General features: G+C 41.3%; 2 protein-coding genes across 4 annotated transcripts; one reads left to right on the forward strand and one right to left on the reverse strand.

The window, feature by feature from the left end:
• LOC106579888 (synapsin-3) lies at positions 1–20,373 on the reverse strand. Of its 2 annotated transcripts, none has more exons than XM_014160222.3 (13): positions 19,484–20,373; positions 15,678–15,735; positions 14,013–14,104; positions 13,316–13,472; positions 9,554–9,643; positions 7,377–7,439; positions 7,113–7,255; positions 6,847–6,921; positions 6,657–6,759; positions 6,383–6,532; positions 6,126–6,195; positions 5,387–5,978; positions 1–2,846 (listed from the first exon to the last, which is right to left on the reverse strand). In XM_014160222.3, exons 1-13 carry the CDS (start codon positions 19,801–19,803, stop codon positions 2,819–2,821), a joined length of 1,941 nt encoding a protein of 646 aa, XP_014015697.1. In that variant the 5' UTR covers positions 19,804–20,373; the 3' UTR covers positions 1–2,818. The 2 variants fall into 2 exon arrangements, with proteins under 2 accessions (XP_014015697.1, XP_014015696.1); XM_014160221.3 differs by having other exon boundaries at positions 1–2,884.
• vgll4 (vestigial like 4 (Drosophila)) lies at positions 11,312–26,782 on the forward strand. Of its 2 annotated transcripts, none has more exons than XM_082966059.1 (5): positions 11,312–11,473; positions 24,109–24,232; positions 24,344–24,569; positions 25,106–25,193; positions 25,305–26,782. In XM_082966059.1, exons 1-5 carry the CDS (start codon positions 11,455–11,457, stop codon positions 25,613–25,615), a joined length of 768 nt encoding a protein of 255 aa, XP_082822185.1. In that variant the 5' UTR covers positions 11,312–11,454; the 3' UTR covers positions 25,616–26,782.

A 26,782-nucleotide genomic window follows, 5' to 3' on the forward strand; every position in this document is an offset into this window, starting at 1 on the left:
TTACTATTGGTCTTGAACTTTATTGAATATGTGCACATGTTGATAGCATAGTCATTTTCACATAATTATTCAGCTACATTGCAAATAACATCAACGATACGTTTCTACATGTATTTTAACACTCCACCATGATTTACAATATATTTAATATTTCCTCTTGATTGTTGTTTATTTTAGATACATATATAGATTTCTTATTTTATACATCTGGCAGGCATCAATATTGACAGTCAATTTCACAGAAATTCATAGTGCAGATAACAGATAAAACCTTTCCAAAATAAAACATCTGCATTTAGAAACAGGAAAACCACTTTACCAAAGGAAAAAGGCATAGCCTACCAATTGTAAACATACATTCAAATATATCCATTAAAAAGAATGTAAACATTTAAAAGAAACATGTACCACGTCAACAAACACGTCTATGAATATCAACAAATAGGATTCATCAAGATAACCACTTGTTGTAATTATCACCCCAATGTATAATCCACAGGAGGATTATAACTCCAAACATAGCTATGAGTTATCGGAGGGAAAGCATACCACTCTGTTACAAGCAGAGGCAGAGAGCAGAGTAAAACAGTAACAATGCATGCCAATCACGCCTTCATCTAGACAAGTCAATTTCACAGATTTGTAGGAGGTATCATTTGAGGTTTCTGTGATCCACACAAAATGGTATACCATGACAATTCTGTTTGCTGAGTTATGATTTACATTGAGTCCTATTATAAGAAGTTTAATAGACGTTCGAAAAACAAAGACATGTAATCCTGAATAGAAGAGAAACTGAAGTTAAAAAAAGCTTCTTCAAAAAGTAGAAATAATCCATGACCATAAATGCCAGTACTAAAAAAGGGCTTAATCCCCAAAAATGAATGACAGAAATGCCAAAAATCAACCAACATCCACAAGTATTCATTGAAAACACACAAAATATTAACAAGCACAGCCAGCAGCGGGGGGACGGGGGGGGACGTGACGAATCTGCATAATTTGTATGTCACTATCTGTACAACATTTCTATTTGGTTTGACAGTTTCACAGAACAACATGAACACATTTATGCACCACTTATCACAAGGGGTCACTGTGGATACACAAAGGGGCCGATGCACAGGGGTTCTGCAAGGAGATTGGGACTTTCCGAATTGGCCCCAAAACAACATATTGCCATGTTGACGTGGAACACACTCTTTTTGGAAGACATGTTTAGTGCCCTTGAAAGAGGTCTCAGCAATGGGCTCTTTTTTCTGACCAATTATCAAAGGGGTCATTGACTGATATTTTGGGGAGAAAGTGTTATGAGTAGAAAATCAAACAGAAGTATAATGCAGTGGAATATCCCACAGGGGGAATCCCAGTGCATTTATTTTACACTGCCTACATGATCCATGGGACATTCCTTGGCTGAGCATTTCATTGGACTAGGCCTCCTGCTCACAAGCTGTGACCCTGTTGGGAACCAGGGGATAGACAGCACAGGCACCCAGACACCAGAGACTGCAGCATTCCAGGCCCTTGTGGGCTGGTAAAATAGAGCACTAAGATGGCTGTGTCTCTGCAATCTGACAAACTGACATTCAAATTTAAAAAAAACATCTCTTGGTTCATGTATTCAAGTATGATTTTGTTATACTTCATGTGCAAATACATTTCAAATAACAAATACATTCTACCTCAATAAAAACACATGCTTTTGCTATCATTTGCAGTAGATCACTATCCTAATTACAGTGCAACGTATGGAAGACCTGACTCCTGACACGCGTGTGTCACAATCACCAGGACATCCCTGAGACGATACCATTTGATCTGACTGAACTCTGTGTAAGGCATGTTTTCCAAGATGAGTGCTATTGGGGTTTTGTCCTAATGTAACAGGAGAAGGGAGAGGGAGGCAGCAACGGCATTCTCACAAAAACAACACATACTTTTGCAATGCTAACTACTCTAGCTAATTACATGTGACAAGACGATTACAAGCGCCAAAGTGAGTGGTTGAAACTGCAACCATACCTCCTTTATTGACATGCATCTAAAGCAACATCACTTAGAATAAATGGGTAGCTCAAACAGCTATAGTGATGCTTTACTGTAACAATGAAGTGGCCTACTGTGATGGTTTAGTGATGGTTCATTTGAGAGCCAACCAAAAGTTGGTCAAATATGTCACTATGATTTTACAGTAACAACAGAAAACTGGCAACACTTTCATGAAGATTACCAGTGTATTGATCCCACTATTAGCATAAAAAAAAAACATTCAAAATGATCAAAGGATGACCAAGCAGATATCGTTCAATACATACCATACAAACAGTCACTGTAGTAACACAGGCCACCTACTGAAATGTAATGTCCCATTATATAACAACACAATCTATAAAGGGACAAGAATCTTCACCCTTTTTTCAGAAATTTAAACACACGTGCAACAACAAGAGAAGTGTGTGTGTGTGTGTGTGTGTGTGTGTGTGTGTGTACAAATCATTTTGAATGTGAAGGTGACTGGGAATGTTTCAGACTGACACCAACAAACCTAGCTGTATTATATTCTATGTGTGGTCTTGAAATGTATAGGCAGTGGATGTTTTATAATGAATGTTCACATCAATGTACATCAATGTCCTTAATAGGGAGGTGAAGTCCTGTTGGTCCTTTGCACATTGGCGGGGAAGGGTCTGTCTTTCAGTCTGTCTGTCTTTCTGTCGGTGTGGGAGGGGGGCTTTACTCCATCTCTCAGTCTGAAAAGAGACTGGCAAAAGATTTGCGTAGGTTGCGTATGGTCTCAGCCTTCACCTCATCCTGGCTAAGGCTGGCCTGCGGGGCTGGGGTTTCTGGAATGTTGAAGGCATTGGTAAGAGACTGGGACTTGCTATAAAGAGAGGAAATGGCAATAGAGGAGAGGAAGAGGCTATTAACGTCATGCAGCAAACTCATGGAATGGTAAGACTAGGGCATGGCAGGAGAGAGAGAGAGAGAGACACGAGTTCTTTCAGTATGTAATATAATTAATTACATAACTGATTCAGTGCATTGATCAGCTCAACTTGATCAGTCATGGACAAATGGCATGCTCCTTTTTCAACTTTGATTTTGACCAGGGTTCCTAGTTCTGGAGGGCACAAAGAGAAATGAATTCAAGGAATTGTTTGCAGCTTTGACTGTTAATAGCTTGTTAAAGCCATATTCCTGATGCAGTCCTAATGTACTACATAACACGTTCTCTTACTCCTTCCACCTTTGGGCCCTCTATCACATGCACTAAGGAACACTGCTCTTTTAAATCTTTGTTCTATTGAACATGCCGTAATGATAAAGGTATTTTAATGACATGACGAGTGCCTTGGTCTTCCTTGTTTGTTTTTTTATGACCAATTAACTCCTATACCAAAGAGCACCTTCGAACGACAAACACCTACTGTTGTGTATCCTAGTAGCGATTCCTCTCTTCCTTTCTCTGCGAACACTGCTCTAGTTTTAAATGATGTATCAACTAAACTTCATTTTTCATTCATCACCAGAGAATTACTAAAAAATTCAACATGGCCATACCTGATGGTATTTAATACCAACCTCTCGTCAATGAGACCATCAAATCTAGCATGATCAAAAATAGTCCTTGTAATTTCCTGATCCTCAATGGAAAAGTAATAGTCACCATGTCTTTCATTACAATTATTCATGACTTTTTCAGTGTTTCCTGAAATTGGACACATTTAATGTTATTGTTGAGTCCTGTGAAGAATAATCTGAATCAAAACTTGATCAGCCATGCGCATAATCGCATGCTTGATTGTAAAAGCTTTTAACACACACTCCTACAGTTTCTGCAAATTATTTTGTAGAGCAATGATAAAGGGGAGCACAACATATAGGCTACAACAAATTCCCAAGGTTTGACAAACAAAAAAAAGGGTTGAAGGAGTGCAGGAAATTCTAGATGATGGCAGTCACTGGAAAAAGGCTTGTTGAATAGTGTGCAGTACACGAAGTGTGAAAAAACATTCTTTTGAGCATGATTTTACATAATACAAAAACAGTCCACAAGACTTATGCATATGAGTGATTCATGCATACCCAGTCCAAACATTTGTAATGTCGATCAAATAACGATCTTATAACATATCCCATTACAAAACATAGATTATTTGCAAATTCAATATTTATCTCAATATCTAGCCTACAGGAATAACAGGATCATGCACATCAGTCCCCATGGTGGAGATAAAAAGAAATGAAAGCTAAATCTGGAACACAGAATCCTCTCATCAGTTATATAACCATCTTTATCTAGATTGAGATATATGGAGCATCCTGTGTGGCTGACTGGTGTCATATTACATCTGACAAAAACAACAGGAGGATGTTACATCCTCTCCCTCAACGTGATCAAGACAAAGGAGATGATTGTGGACGACTGGAAAAGGAGGACCGAGCACGCCCCCATTCTCATCGACGGGGCTGTAGTGGAGCAGGTTGAGAGCTTCAAGTCCCTTGGTGTCCACATCACCAACAAACTAACATGGTCCAAGCACACCAAGACAGTCGTGAAGAGGGCACGACAAAACCTATTCCCCTTCAGGAGACTGAAAAGATTTGCCATGGGTCCTCAGATCCTCAAAAGGTTCTACAGCTGCACCATCGAGAGCATCCTGACTGGTTGCATTACTGCCTGGTATGGCAACTGCTCAGCCTCCGACCGCAAGGCACTACAGAGGGAAGTGCGTACGGCCCAGTACATCACTGGGGCCAAGCTTCCTGCCATCCAGGACCTCTATACCAAGCGGTGTCAGAGGAAGACCCTAAAAATTGTCAAAGACTCCAGCTACCCTATGGCAAGCGGTACCGGAGCACCAAGTCTATGTCCAAGAGGCTTCTAAACAGCTTCTACCCCCAAGCCATAAGACTCCTGAACATCTAATCAAATGGCTACACAGACTATTTGCATTGCCCCTCCCCCCTTTACGCTGCTGCTACTCTCTGTTATTATCTATGCATAGTCACTTTAATAACTCTACTTACATGTACATATTACATCAATTACCTTGACTAACTTGTGCCCCCACACATTGACTCTGTACCGGTACTCCCTGTATGTAGCCTCGCTATTGTTATTTTACTGCTGCTCTTTAATTATTTGTTACTTTTATGTGTTATTTTTTTTAGGTATTGTTCTTAAAACGGCATTGTTGGTTAAGGGCTTGTAAGTAAGCATTTCACTGTAAGGTCTACACCTGTTGTATTCGGTGCATGTGACGAATACAATTTGATTTGATTTGAAATATTGAGCTATTGGGTAATACAGTTGGGATACACTTAGCAAAAAATATATTGTATTGAATGTTTTGGAATATTTTAGGAGAGCTTTACTTACTTCAGTGGAGGGGTGGCTCCCATAGCAGGGTGGTCATGGCTGGGCTTCAGAGGGGGCTGGGGTTTCTGCTGCAGAGGAGGTTTCCCTCCGGGGCCTCCCTGGCCCTGGGCACTAGGGCGGGGCTGCTGAGTGGTAGGGGCCCCGGGGCGACCTTGCTGGGCTGGAGCCCTCTGCTGCTGTGGGACCTGGGGACCTCCTCCCTGGGACTGCTGCCTGGCGGGCTGACCTGGCTTCTGCTGGGGCCTCTGCTGGGGCTGGCCCCCTGTGGACTTCTGGCCCGGGCCTGCAGGGGGGGGTCTCTGCTGCTGCTGGGGACCTGACTGCTGTGGCCTCTGGCTCTGAGGGGAGCCCCCCTGGCTCATGGATCGCTGGGGAGAGCCCGGACCAGAGGAGGGTTTCTGCCCCTGCCCTGGGGGACGCTGCTGGGCCCCAGCTCCTGGGTTGGCCTGTCTGGCCTGCTGTGTTGCCTGGGCAGAGGGGCTCTGGGTGTTGGAGCTTTGGACAGGGGGCTGGCCTTGGGGTGAGGGGCGCTGCTGGGAGGGGGAGCCTTGGCGAGGGGCAGTAGTGCTGGTGGGGGCTTGTTGTGGGCCACCTGGAGGAGACAGAGCACTGTTTATCTAGAGTCCCTATCAAGCAGTCATTTAAAAACAACTACGTAGCTATCTTATTACCAGCTAATGAACAAAAGCAAACAGTGTCAATTGGGATTTGGGGCCTTAATATAGAGCCATTTCCTTACCTTGGGGAGGAGGGCGTTGCTGAGCCTGTGGCACTTTGGGTTGTGAGATGGGCTGAGGGGATGCAGCTTTCTGAATGGCCAACATATCACAATGAGACACAGAGTTAATGGGTTACAAATACACTTTTAGTTGATCAATTGACCAAATATACTGGCCAATTAACAAAAGAGACCACTCATCTAAACACATGCCTTTTGACAATTGTTGACTCATTTAAGTGTAATAAACTGAGTTGTGGTTAGCAACAGTGTGTCACCTGTGCGGGCTGTGCAGCTGTGGGGCGGACAGGAGAGGGACTTGCAGTGTGTGGGACTGTCTGGTTCATTTTGGAGACGACCAATTCTGCAATTTGTGCACGGTCTTCATCCTGCTGGTCTCCAATCAGGGGCATGGAGCAGCCCACCACCTGAGGGAACGAGAGGGGGAAATGACATGTTAATACAATGTTGTTGCCAATGTAAATACAGTGTTACTGCACAGGTATAAGAGCAACATAATGTAAATAGTTAAAAATACTTCTAATCCTTTACCTCTATGATGTAATCCTTGCCATCTTTCCCATGCAGAGCCTCCACAGCACACATATCCAAACCACCAAACACCTCAGAGCAGGAGTCCACCCACATTCGATACCTACAATGTTGGAGAACACTGTTACTAACTAGGAAACACACGGCTGTCTGTCTGATGCACAAAGGCCCAGTCTGTGATAGCACTCACCTGTCTGACATGGCTATCTGCTCCAGCATGGCTGAACCAGTGTTGGTTTTCCAGTTCCCTGAAATCGATGTCCGCCTGTTAAAAAGACAAGATCTACCATTTAGCATGTTCTCTCTTGATCATCTAATTCACATCAATGTTGGGATATGCAGTCTAAATGGACATTGTTGGTCTTTGATCTGTAGCCTGTGCTAAATAGCTTGGAAATCTGTAGAATGGATTGACCTCAGTCACACCAAACAAAGGAGCTCATTTATTTCACTCACATGTAGGCCTTGTAATTGTCTCCAATTTTCTGGATGCGGACATCGTACTTTGCATCAATGAAAGGTTCAGATGTGGCATAGGTCTTGGTCAGGGCAACAACACTGGCAATATCTTGGAAGTCATATTGATTGTCCACTTTCACCTACAGGGTAAAGATACGATTGAAATAGATTATGTTCATAGTAATGACTTGTGAAGCATAAACACTGATCCAGGCCTACTTTATCTCATTTAAAACAGTAACAAGAGCAGTCCAATCCTACCTTCCCCATCCCTGAGTGGGCGTGGCCCATTTTCACCACCACAGGGAAACCAGGAGTGGTGATCTGGAGCAAAAGACAACACAACATCCTCCATTGGCAAACATCATACTACACAGTCTCCAGATATGTAGGTTTGTTTGACTGAAGGGAATGTGCAGCACAGAGATTCTTAGTAAATTGCTAATTGAGTAAACTATAAACTCAAAGTTGCTGTTCTTTGCTAAAAGAGTCAGGATACAGCTAAATAAGAAAGCCACATCAAGTTAATGGGCTAGATAGATAAGATGATACAGTGAAATCAACTGAGTGAGAACCCTTGTAATGAAAACATTTACTGTACACTACCGTTCAAAAGATAGGGTTCACTTAGAAATATCCTTCTTTTTGACAGAAAAGCACATTTTCTGTCCATTAAAATAACATCAAATTGATCAGAAATACTGTGTAGACATTGCTAATGTTGTAAATGACTATTGTAGCTGGGAACAGCAGATTTTTAGGTGTACAGAGGCCCATTATCAGCAATCATCTCTCCAACGTTCCAATGGCACGTTAGCTAAAAGTTTATCATTTTTAAAGGCTAATTGATCATTCAGAAAACCATCTTGCAATTATGTTAGCACAGTTGAAAACTGTTGTCCTTATTAAAGAAGCAATAAAACTGTCCTTCCTTAGACTAGTTGAGTATCTGGAGCATCAGCATTTGTGTGTTCGATTACAGGCTCAAAATGGCCAGAAACAAAGAACTTTCTTCTGAAACTCGTCAGTCTATTCTTGTTCTGAGAAATGGCAGCTTCATTAAATAGTACCCTCAAAACACCGGTCTCAATGTCAACAGTGAAGAGGTGACTCCGGGATGCTGGCCTTCTAGGCAGAGCTCCTCTGTCCAGCGTCTGTGTTCTTTTTCCCATCTTAATCTTTTCTTTTTATTGGCCAGTCTGAGACATGGCTTTTTCTTTGCAACTCTGCCTAGAAGGCCAGCATCCCGGAGTTGCCTCTTCACTGTTGACGTTGAGACTGGTGTTTTGCGGGTACTATTTAATGAAGCTGCCAGTTGAGGACTTGTGAGGCATCTGTTTCTCAAACTAGACACTAATGTACTTGTCCTCTTGTTCAGTTGTGCACTGGGGCCTCCCATTCCTCTTTCTATTCTGGTTAGAGCCAGATTGCACTGTTCTGTGAAGGGAGTAGTACACAGCGTTGTACGAGATCTTCAGTTTCTTGGCAATTTCTCGCATGGAATAGCCTTCATTTCTTACAACAAGAATAGACTGACGAGTTTCAGAAGAAAGTTCTTTGTTTCTGACCATTTTGAGCCTGTAATCGAACCCAGATACTCAACCAGTCTAAAGACCAGTTTTATTGCTTCTTTAAATCAGAACAACAGTTTTCAGCTGAGGTAACACAATTGCAAAAGGGTTTTCTTATGATCAAGTAGCCTTTTAAAATGATAAACTTGGATTAGCTAACACAACATGCCATTGGAACGTTGGAGTGATGGTTGCTGATAATGGGCCTCTGTACGCCTATGTAGATATTCCATGAAAAATCTGCCGTTTCCAGCTACAATAGTCATTTACAGAATTAACAATGTCTACACTGTATTTCTGATCAATTTTATGTTATTTTAATGGACAAAAAATGTGCTTTTCTTTAAAAAAAAGATGGACATTTCTAAGTGACCCCAAACATTTGAAAGGTAGTGTATATCTACTTCATGAGGCCAGCATGAGCCCAAAAAGGAAAAGGAAAACTGGAGTGATTATGGAGTGATTCATGTTGATCGTAGAGGCGAGCTGAGCCGAGAGCAGGCCTGTGACTGTAGTCATGGAGGGGGACAGCACTGCGGCAACGCAGACACTGATCTCAGTGCAGTGCTACTGAGGGGATCCGTAGGGCACAGGAATAATCAGATCCACTCTGGCTCAACTAGGACCTGTACACATGCACTCTGAGTCTAATCAGAGCCAGTATTAAGATTGAATGCTGTAATTAGATCTGAGAAAATTGATGTGAACTAGCTATTCCGTTGTCCTTGTCTTACTGGCCACAGAAGCATGTGTGTCATCCAAACAGAGGGGCAACCTAATAGTCTGTGCTTAGGTCTGTTTAGTGTGAGGACATGGCCATGCCGTGGTGGGGGAGGAGTAGAGAGAAGCAGATGGCAGAACACCCACCATTTCCCTGTGGTTGGGATAGTAAACCTGCTCGATCAGTGGGAATTCCTCTGGTCCCAGTTGTTTGTACAATCTCACCATATTAGCAAACTGAAACAAGACATGATAATACAGAAAATACGTTACCTTTACAGTAAAATTAATAGTCATGATCTGTCTAGCTCAAGAAAAAAACGTTTTAATCTGCTTTATATTGCCATACTTACCACTAGTGTTGTCAGAATTTTGACTTCGATACTGATACCAGGTTTAGTATCACAATACATCACGATACTCGATACCAAAACAATATTAAAAAGGATACCAAAACGATACCATGGCAGAAAAAGAAGGCGGATTAGCCTAAGTCACATAATGGCACTTGATCCAGACAGATCTTTTGAGTTCAAATATCATTACATTTTAAATGTTTGATGTCAATTTTTCAAAGACAGCCATGTATGTATTAATGAATCAATTATACAAGTGTACAAACAATTTGACTTTGTTTTTACCAATCTAACTACATAATGTTAATCTAAATATTAAATCAAGATGTAGACTAGGCCTATTCACAATACAGGTGAATGCATATTCAATAGGAATGTGTGCATGCATTGAGTTATTGAGCTTATTTTTGCTGATTTCATGGGGCTACAGATGAAAAATGTTCTGTTTCCTTTCTATTTGGGACCTATTTTATTGTACTGATCAAAAATATTTGTATAGAAGAAGCAATCTCTTCTTTTATCAAAGTGTGCACTGTCTCTTTAAGATCAAATGACGTCATTCACACACAGGGAGAAACAGGAGAGATGTGACTGAGGTGTGGGAGACGAAGTGAACGAATAACGTTTTTGCAATGACTGAATGGTTTTTGGTGACAATCCGCTTTGAAATCAGCCAGTGGCGACCCGTCGTTCAGGGCAGGTGGGGCTAGCCGTTGCCTGTTTTGCATGTTATTTTAGCATTAATACATGTCACATATCAGTTTGCAAACAATGTAAAAAATCTATAATTTAGTTAATAAAGCTGCATACAAACATGGTCTCTTTTTTTCTTTCTTGAGTAAGGCAGCTCCAAAATGCAGGTGTTTCAGCCTAGCTCAGTGCTTTCTGAGGTGGTGGGGCAGCCAGCAGAAAATACAGAGTGTAGGGGTTGGTAATGTTCTGTAGTTGCACCCTGATTGGCTCGGTGCTCATCAGCCATTGGACATAAACATTCCACAACAAGTTGGAAATCGCAAATTCAACAATGAGTGGTTTGTAAGGAATCAGTGGCTAACTGCAAGCGTTGCAAAGCAATCGGTAGCCTGCTATTCAGTGAAGAGGGTGTGTGGTCCAAGTCTGGGTAAAAGGGTCCCTTTTCCAAGCTTAAAAGGATAAACATTCACATGCAACACCATGACTTCTGCTGCGTTCAAAACAACTGGAAACTCGCGTAACCGATGTGAAATGGCTAGTTAGTTAGCTGTGGTGCGCGCTTATAGCGTTTCAATCGGTGACGTCACTCGCTCTGAGACCTGAAGTGGTTGTTCCCCTTGCGTTTTGTGGCGCGATGGGTAACGATGCTTCGTGGGTGTCAGTTGTTGATGTGTGCAAGGGTCCCTGGTTCGAACCCAGGTTGGGGCGAAGAGAGGGACGGAACCTACACTGTTACACTCGGAACTGGGAAATCTCAGACTTCAGTGAGTTCAAGCCAACTGGGAACTCTGAAAAAAACTAGCTCCGACTGGGAAAATACGTTTTGAATGGTCATTCCAAGTCGGGAACTCTGGCCTCTTTCTGAAGATCACTGACGTCATGATTCAACCTATTTTTTTTTCCAGAGTTCCCAGTTGTCTTGAAAGCACCATAAATCCAGAGAATGCCAGACTTTGATGACAAAATTTGCCCACATGTCCGCGCCACCTTCCTGTTCAAATGAGCAAGGCACAACAAGGTGAGTCCAAAAATGTATTGTGTGCTGCTGCATAAATGATGTAATATGCCAGGAAGATATGTATACTGTAGCTAAGAAAGTAATACAAAGTCTATGTTGTGTAGTTAGCTGTTAGTAGCCCATGTGCCTCACTCTAATAATTTGGTCCCTTTCCCCCTCATAACTTAGTCTACTGTTCTGACTTGGTGGTGCACATGTAGCCTATAGCCTGTTTTAGAGAAATGTCATAATCTAATATTTTAAAGAGCTTAAATTGTCTGCTTATATTCCTCCTGTATTTATCCTATGGTTCTGACTTGGTGTACAGGGAAAATACTGTAAGAGCGGCCCATGTTCGGAATACTGTCACTGTACATTTCAAAAGCGCTTAACAAATAATTATATTGACTAGGTCCGTCTTAGCTCGCTCATTAATGTCTTAATCGAAATTACAAATTGCCTCTTTCCCTTATGCCATAGTTTGTACATCTCAATTGTCAGTAGAAACAACATTTGTTTAAGCAAGTCAGCCATATCAGCTATATATTTTTTTAAGTCAGTAAATGAGGTTGAATGAACTGTTTTGCTGCCAGACAATGCTCAGCTGATAGTGAGGTGTAGCGGTGGTAAGAATTCACTCCATGGTGCTGAAAATAAAGCTCTGCTGTTGGGACAGCTTTATGTAGGCCCTAACAGTTTGTGGCACTGTTTGTCACCATTATAGTGCAATTCATGTATTGTTTACTGTTGTGTTGTTTATTGGCTTTGCTGGAATGCGTCTACATAATATATACAATTTTTTGCCCCACGGAAAAATGTACATGCTAAAATCCCCACTGAAATCAGCTTGTAGTAGTAGGGTAGTGAATTGATATTAGCTTCAACTGTAAGCTAGAATGGAAAGTTAGCCTACAAAGCTGGAAGCTACCGGTATCTTGCATTGAAAGTGTTCTTAGCATGTAAACAAGAGACATTGTTTTGGGAACAGTAATTAACAGTTGCAACATTTTGCAGTGTTCCATTATTCAAGTGTGTTAACTTTTGTGCAGCACAATGGAGTGGGGAGCTAACATGATGCAGCCCAGACTGTGCAGTGGTTCCTCGGGACAGGCTAGAACTAGCAATGAGTTAAGCTTACCGCATGCTTCCCAGACGAAACAGTTTGCGCATATATTATGATGACATTTTCTGACGTTTTGGTTTTTGGCAGGGTTTGTTTTCTTGACTCAAGTTGAGGTTCGGTAGCCAAAGTCTACGCCCCTTCATCGGTGATTGGTCAACAGTAATACTCCTAGTAGGGGTGGGAGCTATGGACGGGATTATTCAATTAAGTGCTCGTTGTCATTCAACTAGAGAAGACTAGTTTTCATGCAAATTTTTCCACTTGAGAAATACTGCACCAAACATCTTAGATAGATGTAAAAGGACCTCCTCGGCAAAATCGTCTAAATTAATTATAGATTTTGGATTTATTTTAGATTAATTCTACCTATTTTGAGAAAGTGTTACTGGGTATGTTATTGCTATGGTGGCTCAAGAGGGACAAACAACAGTAATATTGCCACTTTTTTCTTCTCTTCAAGCGAAGGTCTTTAGGGAGTACATGAGCACAGACGTTCATTTCGCATAGCCGAGTTCTGCCAGAATGTATAAGGACTCCTTAAGTGGAGCAGGCACGGTGCGCTTGCTCTAAAAGGGGACATCGGCTGCGCTGATAGACAGACTTGATCCTCTCTCAATTACTAGACAACGTTAGACACATTTGATAGAAGTACCGAAAGTAACAAAAATTCTAGTACCAAACCATTTTTTATGTTCTAGCATCAAAAAATAAGTTTCAGTATACCGGGCAACACTACTTACCACCCATGGCTTGTCACAGAAGTTGTAGACAGAGTGCAGAGAGTTTACACCTGGGAGACCAGCGTACTGCAACCCAATCACTATGTGTCGGTGGTCTCCATTCTTGGCCATACTGAAGGCATGCTGTCTAACCAGCACAAAGTCAGGCCTGAAACATCTTGCAAAATAGAAAATACAAAACAATTCCACAAATTACCAATACATTATATTCAGACAGACATATGAACATTTTATTCTGGTATTGTACTTGAAACTTGCAAGAAATCCTGCATGTCTTGTAACATCAGCAATCATGACACACTGATGATCTTTGTTTTTTAAATAACTATCTTAAAGATCCATTGCAGCAGTTTTTTTCTCAATATCAAATAATTTCTGGGTAACAATTAAGTACCTTGCTGTGACAGTTTTCAATTAAAATGGTCAAAAAGAAACAAAAATAGCTTCTTCACAAAGAGCTAGGACTGTCACCAGGCAGACCAAAACTCCATCCCACCAAAACAGGCAGAAATGTCAGGTGGTCTTTTCAAGCAGCTCTTACACTAAAAAGGCATTGTCATAATTTTCACAATTTCACAGTATTATTCCAACCTCATAGTGTGGAAATATAAAACACATGAAAATCATGTTTTTGAATGCACTCAGCCTTTAAACAGCATGTAGAACACTGTATTCAAAGGATGTACAGTAGACTTACTTGGTGACCTTGGTTTCATTCCGGATTGCTTCTATATCAACACTATAGGCCCCCATAGCATGAGCTATCAAGTTGATTTCAGAGAAGTCAGCCTGAATGGAAAACATCAGTGTCAATCCCCAACCTGGTCTCCGATTATTTTGTATTATTCTGTATGGAAATCTGAGATACTCCACATTTAGTATGATATGTTACATTTCATATAGTTACATAAGACAGATGGTTACTTAAGGCAAAAACTAAAGTAAGGTGGTTGGTAGGGCTGGATGAGTGTACGTATAACGCAAACATCTAGCAACCCAAAGGTTGTGAGTTTGAGTCTCATCCCAGACAATTTAAGGTATTTAGCTAATTTGCAACTACTTAGCATGTTGGCTAATTCTTCCCCTAACCTTAACCATTTTAGCGAACCCTTCACCTAACCATAACCTTAACCCTTTTAGCTAACCCTTCCCTTAACCCTAACCTTAACCCTTTAACCTAACTCCTAAACTTAACCTTAACCCTAACTCTTAGCATATTGTATGTTTTGCAAATTCGTAACATAATGTACGGAATAATACGAAATGCTCTGAGACCAGGTTGCAATCCCAGTCAAACAGCATTGTGATTCTAATAACAGGGACATTCTAAGGTTATAGTTCACTCCAGAAATCGACGTTTGTCAGACGTGATTAAATTAGATGATAGAGTTAAGACAGCTGGATCTAGAAGACAGATGGTGTGGAATATCCTACTGTATTAATTCAATGGCTTTGTCCCCAAATACTATGAAGATTGTACAAGGTAACGACTATCACCTCTGCAGATAATGAGACATTCATTGCACAGGGCTATTCCTGCTGAGAGACTCATGGCGCACATAGCGGAAACACTCTAATGCAACATAAAAGGAGAAGACAGAAATAGGAGACATGGAAAATGACCCAAGGCAGAAAAAAGAATCCCAAAACATTTTCAAGTCCTCATTTACAAAGCACAGATGGTAGCATTAACTCCACCACCGGGTATAAATGTTTTGTGGTCCATAATATCATCTTATTTTCCATAGATATTGTTATGAGATTCAGAGTGACAACATATTATCACACTTAATGAGTATCCAACTCTCAGTCCACTTAACATAGTTCAATATGTGAATCATGTCTTGTGTTTTCTTTGATTCATTGTTTATTGCATATAGTAAGTGCAGGTCTGCAGCACCAATGTACAGTCTGATAATGTCACTAGATGCAAGGGTTGTCTATCTGTGTGCTTCAATCCCTACACTCACTAATGCCCATCATGAGGTTACCTGTGAGTCTCATTGGGTGTTGTATTACCTCAAATCACCTCTCCAACTTCTGTGTGGCTCAGTTGGTAGCGCATGGCACATAAAACGCCAGGGTTGTGGGTTCAATTCCCATGGGTTACCAGTACAAATGAAAATGTATGCACTCACTACAATATGGTTCTCTGGATAACATCATCTATTAAATGACTCAAATATAAAATCAACTCTAGTCTAAATTGTCCTTCTTTATTTCACGCAAACACCCCTTTATTCTACAAAAATGTCAAGCTAAAAAGCACGTCTTTAATGCCTTGTATGGGAAAACCAGTCACCAAAATAATTATACAGGGAAAAGAGACAATGAAAAAAACAATGGTGCAAGAGCAACCCACCTGTTCCACCTTAATGTCGAATTCACCATGAACCTTTTTACCCTTGAAGACCTTTGCCCTATAGAGAAGAGGGGGTCAAGAGGGGTAGAAAAATATTTGACTTGCATAGCAACGTGGCCTACTTTGGACAGCAGTTTTTAATGCTTTCCTATCACACAAGCATACTCAAACGATGGTGACATGTACGTACATCAAATAAAACAGAAAAACATTAACTATTTTGGAACAATAAATCATCATTGTATCTTACACAAGTATCTCAAATTGAGTGTGAAGCTCAACAAAGTCACTTATAGATGATTTGAACATGATGTGCAAATTCTAGCTGCCCATATGCCCCTAACTGAGAGCTTGTTTATTGCTCGATTCATTGAGTAATGTGATTGGCTCACTGTTTTTCTCTGCCCCTTTATAAACTGTTGGCGGTGGGCAGTCCAGCGGAAGGCGCAGCCTTGGTTTTGTGAAGAGAAGTATTACGTGGATGAAATGATTTAAATTAAGGTCATCATGGAAATGCTTTCCCTCCACTGAAACCTGTTTTTGTTGGATTAAATTTGATTGTGTTTTATGTATCCCTCCATTTTGTTGCGACGCTAAAATAGTTGATAAAATACAAAATTGGGAAAGAAATAAATGAGCTTCCTAACAAACAATAACGCTTCATAATAAATATAAAAATCTAGAGCAAGACCACATCTTTCACATTGAGGATTGGAGTTTTGGGCTTGAAGAATCATTATTTTTGTTAGGTTCAGTTTGGTAATGTGCAACTGCTCATTAGTTGGCTGGCATATTAATGGGTAAGTGAAGCACAATGCACACAACACTAAATGCTTTACCAAGCTAGCTATCTTAAGATGAATAAATCATTTAATTCACTCTCCATTATCCCATACTGCCAGTTTGCTTGCTAGCTAAAGTTAGCATCACTATTTAGCACAACATAACTAGCTAGCTACTCCACTGACTCTCAACAGCTAGCAGGCAGCTGCTTCATTCCAAAAATGAATCCATTGTTATTTACGTTGCTAGCTACACTAGTTATCCAGTTAATGCCAAGTGTCAACAAAGGCTTACTACAAATTCTAGCTAGCAACAACAGCGTAGCTTGCCAGTTAGCTTACTTTAGTTACAGCAGGCACAAGCCCAAAAAGATGTGCCTGCTGTATTTCAACTGTGTAAATTGGAGGTAAAACTGTTCTATATGCACAACAAAATATTAAAGGTTCAATATGTAGAAATCGCTTTCCTGGTTGCTAAAATTCTAATAGTTCGTTTAACTTCAGTTAATGGGACAAAACAAGCAAGTATAGTGTAGAGAATCATTGTACCATCTACACCCCTTTGAAAAACACTGCTCAAAAAAATAAAGGGAACACTTTAACAACACAATGTAACTCCAAGTCAATCACACTTCTGTGAAATCAAACTGTCCACTTAGGAAGCAACACTGATTGACAATAAATTTCACATGCTGTTGTGCAAATGGAATAGACAACAGGTGGAAATTATAGGCAATTAGCAAGACACCCCCAATAAAGGAGTGGTTCTGCAGGTGGTAACCACAGACCACTTCTCAGTTCCTATGCTTCCTGGCTGATGTTTTGGTCACTTTTGAATGCTGGCGGTGCTTTCACTCTAGTGGTAGCATGAGACGGAGTCTACAACCCACACAAGTGGCTCAGGTAGTGCAGCTCATCCAGGATGGCACATCAATGCGAGCTGTGGCAAGAAGGTTTGCTGTGTCTGTCAGTGTAGTGTCCAGAGCATGGAGGCGCTACCAGGAGACAGGCCAGTACATCAGGAGAAGTGGAGGAGGCCATAGGAGGGCAACAACCCAGCAGCAGGACCTCTACCTCCGCCTTTGTGCAAGGAGGAGCAGGAGAAGCACTGCCAGAGCCCTGCAAAATGACCTCCAGCAGGCCACAAATGTGCATGTGTCTGCTCAAACGGTCAGAAACAGACTCCATGAGGGTGGTATGAGGGCCCGACGTCCACAGGTGGGGGTTGTGCTTACAGCCCAACACCGTGCAGGACGTTTGGCATTTGCCAGAGAACACCAAGATTGGCAAATTCGCCCCTGGCGCCCTGTGCTCTTCACAGATGAAAGCAGGTTCACACTGAGCACGTGACAGACGTGACAGAGTCTGGAGACGCCGTGGAGAACGTTCTGCTGCCTGCAACATCCTCCAGCATGACCGGTTTGGCGGTGGGTCAGTCATGGTGTGGGGTGGCATTTCTTTGGGGGGCCGCACAGCCATTTCTTTGGGGGGCCGCACAGCCATCCATGTGCTCGCCAGAGGTAGCCTGACTGCCATTAGGTACCGAGATGAGATCCTTAGACCCCTTGTGAGACCATATGCTGGTGCCGTTGGCCCTGGGTTCCTCCTAATGCAAGACAATGCTAGACCTCATGTGGCTGGAGTGTGTCAGCAGATCCTGCAAGAGGAAGGCATTGATGCTATGGACTGGCCCGCCCATTCCCCAGACCTGAATCCAATTGAGCACATCTGGGACATCATGTCTCGCTCCATCCACCAACGCCACGTTGCACCACAGACTGTCCAGGAGTTGACGGATACTTTAGTCCAGGTCTGGGAGGAGATCCCTCAGGAGACCATCCGCCACCTCATCAGGAGCATGCCCAGGCGTTGTAGGGAAGTCATACAGGCACGTGGAGGCCACACACACTACTGAGCCTCATTTTGACTTGTTTTAAGGACATTACATCAAAGTTGGATCAGCCTGTAGTGTGGTTTTCCACTTTCATTTTGAGTGTGACTCCAAATCCAAACCTCCATGGGTTGATAAATTGGATTTCCATTGATTATTTTTGTGTGATTTTGTTGTCAGCACATTCAACTATGTAAAGAAAAAAGTATTTAATAAGATTATTTCTTTCATTCAGATCTAGGATGTGTTGTTTAAGTGTTCCCTTTATTTTTTTGAGCAGTATATATTTTCCATAACCAAAAATATATTTTCAGTTGTTTGAAGCTGGTGTACAAAACCGAAATGAAAAGACGCCAAAACAAAACTTAATAGAGGGAAGCATAGAAATAGCAAACATAGAACAGATCTACCACTTAGACTTTCAATGAGAATGACACTCAAGAACGTATCTTTCTATGTGAACTTGGTCGGGTTACCCAAAAAGTTACATATAGCAGCTTTAACTGCCAAAGCTAGGCAGAGGTGCTAAGTAGACAGTCATATTTCTCAGTGTGTCTGACATATTACCTGCCATATTATTACCTTTCATGTATTTCCACTCAAGCCCATTGTCAAATAACCTGATCGCTATGCTCTTGGTGTAAACCTAGGGTCTTGTAGTCAGTTCTATGGTACTGAAATGAGTTAAGTCAAAGCTCTCGGCCAGGGTGTGACACGGTCATACCTTGTCCATGGGCTGCTTACAGGGAAAGGAAACCGATGTGTAATTTGAGTGAACCATCCCTTTAAGCATACCAAAAACAACAACAAAAATGACATTATGCACGACAGAACCATCTGAATATGTAGCATAGTCTCGTTTGCCATGCCTGGCACACGCGAGACCACCTGGAATGCGCTGGTGGTGCAAACGAGCAATTTCTGTGTCCTGTTTAGGTAATGACTGGAAACCATGTCTTTGACATATACACTGTATTAGTCTCACTTTGTCTCGCTCTATATGCATGCGTGTGTGTGTTATGACTATAGTAAAGATGAAGTATATCCTAATTATGACCTGTTTATTGGAAGCATAGGCTACTGGCCCACATTTGAGTATAATAGCGTCTAACCTTACACATCACTCTCCTTACCAGTCTGTCTGTTGGTCATCAATAACCAGGAGTATCTTGGCACCAGAGGCAACGCCTGCTTTGTCTGCTACCTCGTTGACTTTCTCAGCGACAGCGGCAGTGGTTTGTTTGACAGCTTTAGTAAAGGAGGATAAAAAGCCAGCTCCGCTTCCAGTGCCCTCAGAATGCTGGCTGGTAGACATACGCCTCTCTGGTGGTCCAGGCGACACTACTGCAGGGTCTTGCTGAGGCGGGTCAGGGCGTTGTAGGTCAGTCATGTACCCATTGGGCAAATTGGACATAAAATTGCTGTCCGACAGCCGACGACGCAGGTAATTCATGTTGAAGATCAAAAAAGTATACGAAAATGTATATGGCGAATCCTCCCCTCTGATGCAAATTAACAATGGATGAATTAACCTACCAATAGCCTATAACCAAACCTATTTTTCCATTTGAATAGAAGGATCAGTTGGAAATGAATCAATCCTGAGTCGCAGAAGAAAAAACGGTTAGGTTGTCAAAATGGGTATCTCAATTAAATTCGTTTTTTATAATTCTACCGATGGAGTGGCCTGTACCTGCTTCAAGGTTTAGACCTGTTCAATTGACTCGAGGAAGGATATGTCTACTGGTCACGGTGAGAAAACAGTCAACACGAATATCTAACCTTCGCCTACCTCAAATAATTGTCCACATTCGATTCGCATCCATCAAAAGATTCGTGGGTGGCTGCGTAAAATAGATACCAGGTGAGTCTGGCTTCCACGTCCTCTGACCAGACAGGACGTGCTTCGGTCTCAGTTCTAAGGAAAGGAGGATCCGGGACTTACAATTGGATGTACATAATTTGTCTTATTGCAGCACCCCCTACCCAATCCTTCTTTCGAGGTTCGGCGCAGTTTTTCCTTCTATCCTCCTGCGTCACTCCCCTGTATCCTTTGAGACGAGCGGGGCAGGTTGGGATGAAGGGTGGTGCTGAAGAGAGACTATTGATAGGCGCGTAGCTTTCGTGTCGGGGGAATGACTGCGGGCATTCTGAGAAATAAAACAGACACTTCATCTCCTACAATGTAATCATTGCTTTAGACAGTGTAGGAAATGAATAATTGTGATGTGGTAAAGCAATTTATGCAGGAAATGCGCCATCTGTTTATGCTCGTGATGAAGGAAAAAAGTGAAAAAAGCGGTAACAATAGCGATATGTTGAGGCATCTGGTTACATTTTGATATTAAAAGAAAGTAATTGATTTTAGAGAGTTTTGTGATGCATTATCATAGGCTGCAAATGTATAGACAAAGCAACGAGTGATTGTTAGAGAGTATGACTTCTTTGAGTTAAATTGTGTCCAGTTTAGAACCCTGGACGGCACCATCACTGATTCCATTACTGAGTTCAGTCACTGGTTGAATTTTTTACTGGTGGGTTCATGTTATATAAATACAGGTCCAGCAAAGCTCTCCTGTTCTGTTACTCTCAGTTAGCCTACTCACCCAAAACACTAATAGAAACCAGTTGGTCTACTAACTACCCATAGAACCCAGTAAATGTTTGCTGAGTGGGAACTGCTCACAATGTTGTTTCTATTATCCACACTACATGAAGTTACACCTCTTATGCATGTTGATTGGTTGACATTATGGCAGGAAATATTCCCATAAAACAAAGCAATGAGACAATGACTGCAGGAAAGAAAACATCAGTAAAAAGTCTGAAAATGCAGGATCATTCTATGTTCTATTAAAATGAATCCTATTAAATCATCCCATTCTATTGAATGTTGATCAAATCAAATGTAATGGAATTCATGTATAACATTGGTGATCATGAAGGAATGTCAGTTTTACTTTGCACACTCAGTATTGTTGAAGTATATATACATTATAATTAACAAAATCCTATGAATAAAATGTTACAAATCCCAGTGTGTTCCCCATGGGGTCACTGTTGAGCTTGACTTGCTTTAAAGCAGAACCAATCATATTCTGACAAGAGTAGTCTCCATATTTGTTGAGTGCTTTCACAGACCTTCATCAGCACAATTTTTTTGGACATAATATACCAATAACTCTAGAATGCATTCTTACAACACATAAACCCAATAAGATATTTCAATTAGTTATTAATCCTTTAATCAAGGTACAAAAGGAATATAAAATGTAGCCTATAACAAAATGTAATCAACTAAATGAGTCCCCCCATTCAAAGGCATATCAATCAATAGAAATTCTAAATGTGCTCATTTTCAAAGAGAGAATTAAAAGATTTATTTATTTTTAAGTGACTTTATATGTGTCAGGTCATGAGTGTTGAGTGTGCTCATTTGTGTCCAGACTCTTCAGCATGCTCAGGCAAGATTGTTTCTCAGGGCAGTAGCATTTCCAGGACTTAGGAGCCTTTGTCTGGCCATCAACAAAAGCCTTTGGATTAATGGTGAGGCTGGCTCACAGTACAGCTGTGTGCGTGTATGGGCAGGTCAGTGGAATGATTGGAGCACCAGTGGGCTAAGCACTCGAAAAAATGCAGTTTGGTGAGATTGTAGATTAGGAGCGAGGGAGGGGCTGGGGACAGGTGCTAACTTCCAGAGAGGGGAGAGTCTCTGTTAAATTAACTTGTGTGTTGAGTAATCTATACTACAATCCTGTTTATTCCTGAAATAGCTAGTCTTCTGGATAAGTGAAGTAGATGCTTGGATGGGTGGTGCAGGGACAGTCATAGAACAGTTTACCATAATTTTCCTTCTCTGAGGTGCCTACCTGTGATCACACACTTCCTGCAACAATAACAAAAACATCTAAAATGGGGGAGGTTGTGATCGGAACAACCAATGACAATGCAGGAATACATTTTCCTGAAAGACACTGCAGCTCTGTACAGCTTCCTGATACGTTACCTGGGCAAGCTCTAGCCAAGCATCTCATTGCCTTTCCATTACCAACAGGAACTTAGGCTCATTGTGTCCTCTAAGCTCGAACAGACAAGGTGGTCCTCTGTAGTTGGCTTTATTCACAGACAAAGACAATTAAGGAGCCATGGCTGTTGCAAATTTCCAATACATAACTCGGATGAGCAGTGGTTTCAAAGTCTACATCTTGGAAGGTAATATTTCTTATTTATTTTCTTATACTATTGTTTCACAAAATATAATTGTGCTGCGGTGATCTGTGTTGCTTTAAATAGCAGTCTTCACTGCTGCATATTGCATTGTTATCATGTATGATGACACAGTTGTTATATTGTAATTAGTTCACAATGTTTTTAGAAATGCAAATGTTTATGGACATTATAAAATAGCTTTTACTAAGTCGCCGTGAATGTCAATGAGGGCATTTTAGCTGATGGTTTGAATTGTATAAACACACAAACATATGTAATCCATTATAAAAACAATTTTAGCACATTCAAGAAACCAAGACAAATGTTCACTTTTACAGTCTGAGTTATAGATAATGTAGACGAGTGTGATAATGATACCTCACTGTATAAACTTTGGTGCAGTTTCAACTTCCTAAAATGTGTCATGGCACTCAAGCATTATTTCAGAGGGGTTTAGGTCAGATGCTGAGAATAACTGTGGCAGATGGAGATGCTCTGAAGATACTGCCCTCTTGTACCTCTACTCCTCCATGGGAAACAAATAACCATGCCTCAGGCATCAGAAAGTCAGTCAGACAAGGTGTGGTTTTCCCCCAGTCCCCCTCCACAGGCCTCCACTGTGACACTCTGCTGTCCAAAGCACAGAAGGGGAGGTCATAGGGGAGAAGTTGCGATTGAGGGACAGTACTGTTTGGGATGTGGATTGGATTGAGGATTGTGGATTGGGGGAGTATTTGAGGTTAGGGGGACCAATCATGTAATAACATGACCTAATCATTCAGCATTGCATGCTAATGTGGTGGATTTCTTTTGGCATATTGATAACACTAATTTGAATTTAGCTTGAAAGAAACAACATGACGCGAGGTATGAAGAGGGCTGGTGTTAGCTTTACAAAATACAAATACCAGTGTAATGTATTGGTAAGCTTCACATCGATCTCTCTGTCAGTAACAAAAAGGATGTTAGCAGCTGCTGATGTGTTTCAGTTAGTTTCTCACAATAAGGAGAATGCTTCTGTGTGACGTGTGTATTGTAATGACAGTTGTGAGACATTTAGTTCTCTTTTCGTAAGAAGTGATACTTCAATCAAGGCATTAGCGACTGAAGTGTTAAGTTTGTCCAGTTCAAATCACTTTTTGAGTAGAAACTAATCTTTCTCTCATAGATATGTAAATGAGATGGGTGTCATCATCACTGTATGTAGAAAAACAACATTTACCGTTCACATTGAATCAGCTGGAACGAGTTGTAATACTCACCAATCTGGTTGGTCTAGTTCAACAGCTTAACGGAGTTTACAATTAACGGTGGCATGAAAGCTTTCCCACGAACCACTCATACAGGTGATGAACCATATGTCACAGTGCCACAGACCAAAACAACCAGTCACCTATTTACTCATTGCCACACCTAACGTCTTTTCAGTCAGCTACAGTTAGGTGTAAGTCATAATTATCTGTGCCAATATATCAACCAATATTTATACTGTATATTATTTCAAATAGTAACCATGAGCTTTACTTGTGCTTGATCTTTCCTCTTGTAGGTCAGCCCAACCTAAGAAGTGAAGATAGATTCAGGCATATGGCCAATGAGAGAGTTCGAGTGCCCCCAGTGCATCCGGTCAAACGCAAGCACAGCTTTGAGTGTGGTCTAACATTGGAAGAAAGGTTTGTAAAACCTCCCCATAACTGTATAACATAGTCACTGACAACCACTGGTTTCGTAACTCCATGTCCAGTGTGTAATTCCATGTTTCAATGTGTGGTTTTGTGTTTCAGGCGAGAAAGGGCACAAAGCAGGAGCAACATGAGAAGGCCATCTGTGTTTAGTGTTCCCCAGAGTCCCACATCCTCCTGGAGCCCAACCCCTAGCCCCACAGGTCATCTGCCCTGCCATGTGTATCCCACACCACCTATCGATGAGCCACTGGACCTAATTAAGAAACCAAGGAAAGAGCCTGAGAGGACAGAGGAGAAAACCAAAAGCACTACAGCCATCAATCAGGTAATTTCAAGAGGAACAATTATAATAGTGCTAACAACTTGAAAGACGGGATTTCTTGTTTGTGTCAGTCATATTGTATGTGCCTTTGTAATCTCCCAGTGTAGCCCTAGGCAGTCAGAGCCTACATATCTCTGAGATCTCTGTAGGGAGTCTAAACTCTCAGGCACATTATATTCCCAAGATACTTTATGGGACTCTGCTTGTCCATGATAACCAATTCAGCCTGATTTGGGAAGAAAATGTGTGCAATGGTGGGAGGAAGGTCATCAGTAAGAGCAAACAGACAGCTCTCTCTTTGGCCTGTTTGTGCCACCCTGATGAGGGTGAACAGTTTTCAGTTCCCATCCCATAACCAAATGTATTTTGTTTCCAAAAACAAACTAAACCCTCTACAAAGAGTTAGTGATGGCGAAATGTTTCATGTTTATATTGACATGTTAATCCTATTGTTTTGGGGGAATGAGAATTTCAGCTACATTGTTCTGTACAGAGTCATATACTGTTGTGAAATGTACCAATGATTTTGCCTCTTTCAGATGCGTCCTTCTGTGATCACCTGTGTGTCCTCCACAAGAAAGCCCACCTGCAGATCTGAGGTCGGCAGCAGTAGCCACTCCTCCACAGGTCAGTCTCATACTCCTTTTATCTCATCAAAACTAGTGCTACAATGCTGCTGTTATATTGCAGACTTGTTAAGAATTATGCCTGACCTTTGTTGTATTCTTTCCACTGTAGTGTTATCTAAGCACAGCTATGACCATGTGGTGGAGGAACATTTCAAGAGAAGCCTGGGGATGGACTACCAAATGGCCAGCTCCCGCCAGCTCTCCATCAGCGTCTCTGTGGATGACCATTTTGCCAAGGCCTTGGGAGAAAAGTGGTTTCAGATCAAATCGAAATCCTCCTCATGCTCCTCGTCTACATCCTCTCCACCCAGCAGCCCAAGTGTCACTCACTCCCCCAGCTACGGCCACAGCCCAAACCAAGCTCCCAAAGAGTCTCCAAGTACCACCACTCCCACCTCCAACTTCTGGCCAGTCAAATAAAACTACAGAGAGCTTTCCTGGAGAAACAGTGAACTTTGAGACATAGCATTTAATGCGATACAGCGGCAGATCCATGCTTTTCAAGGAATAAGAGCACCAAGGAGACAACGTTGGTGAAAGTGTAGACTCGAGAACAGGAATGCAGGAATACTAAGTTACTCTATATGGTTGAACCATTGAGTGCATCTCCATGAGTCTATTCCCTGCCAGTGGAAAGGGGAGTTATTTCAATTTCAGGGGACAAGCAAATGTTGCAGTGATGTCTTTATTCCTCAATTTCTGTCCCAGCCTGTCCCAGCCTTTTCAATAGCATATCTATCTCTGAATAGATGGTGATGTGGGAGGATAGTTGGAGAAAAGAAATGTGCCATTATATTTCATTAAATGTGCCATATTTCATTTCATTCGGTGAAGATGCCACTACTTTCGTGATACTGTATTTATACTATATGTTTTTTAACGAACCTGGATCCTATTTTCAGTCTAATAAATTATCTACTGTATATAGTGATAACAAATTCACCAAATCTGTTCAATACAGTAACTTCATGTTTTTGTATAAACTATGGACAACTCAAAAAGAAAAACCTATTTGTGTTGGGATATTGCAAGTTATTCCATTAGCTTGATGAATTAAAACTTAAGCTAACCTTATTCTTGTATAAAAAATAAACCTGGAGATTTCAGAAAAAAATGTGTGTGCAATTTATACATTGTGTACTTGTTCAAAAAAAATTTAATGCTTAGAAAATGGTTGAAATGCGTGTACAAAACATTAGGAACACCTTCCTAATATTGAATTGCACCCACAGTCTCTCTTTGTCGGGGCGCTTGGGACCTACTACCATACCCCGTTCAAAGGCACTTAAATCTTTTCATCCTCTTTTCATCCTCTGAATGGCACACATACACCATCCATGTCTCAACTGTCTCAAGTCTTAAAAATCATTCTTTAACCTGTCTTGTCCCCTTCATCAACACTGATTTGAAGTGGCTTTAACAGGTGACATCAATAAGGGATCAAAGCTTTCACCTTGATTCACCTGGTCAGTCTATATGGAAAGAGCCTAATGTTTTGTACACTCATTCAGTTCATTATCATTACCTCCCTTGAGTCTATGATTGTAATTGTTGTACATACGTTTTTAATAAAATACCACTGACTTA

This window comes from Salmo salar, chromosome 20 (genome assembly GCF_965601325.2).
Source record: "Salmo salar chromosome 20, fSalSal1, whole genome shotgun sequence".
Classification (NCBI taxonomy): Eukaryota; Metazoa; Chordata; class Actinopteri; order Salmoniformes; family Salmonidae; genus Salmo; species Salmo salar.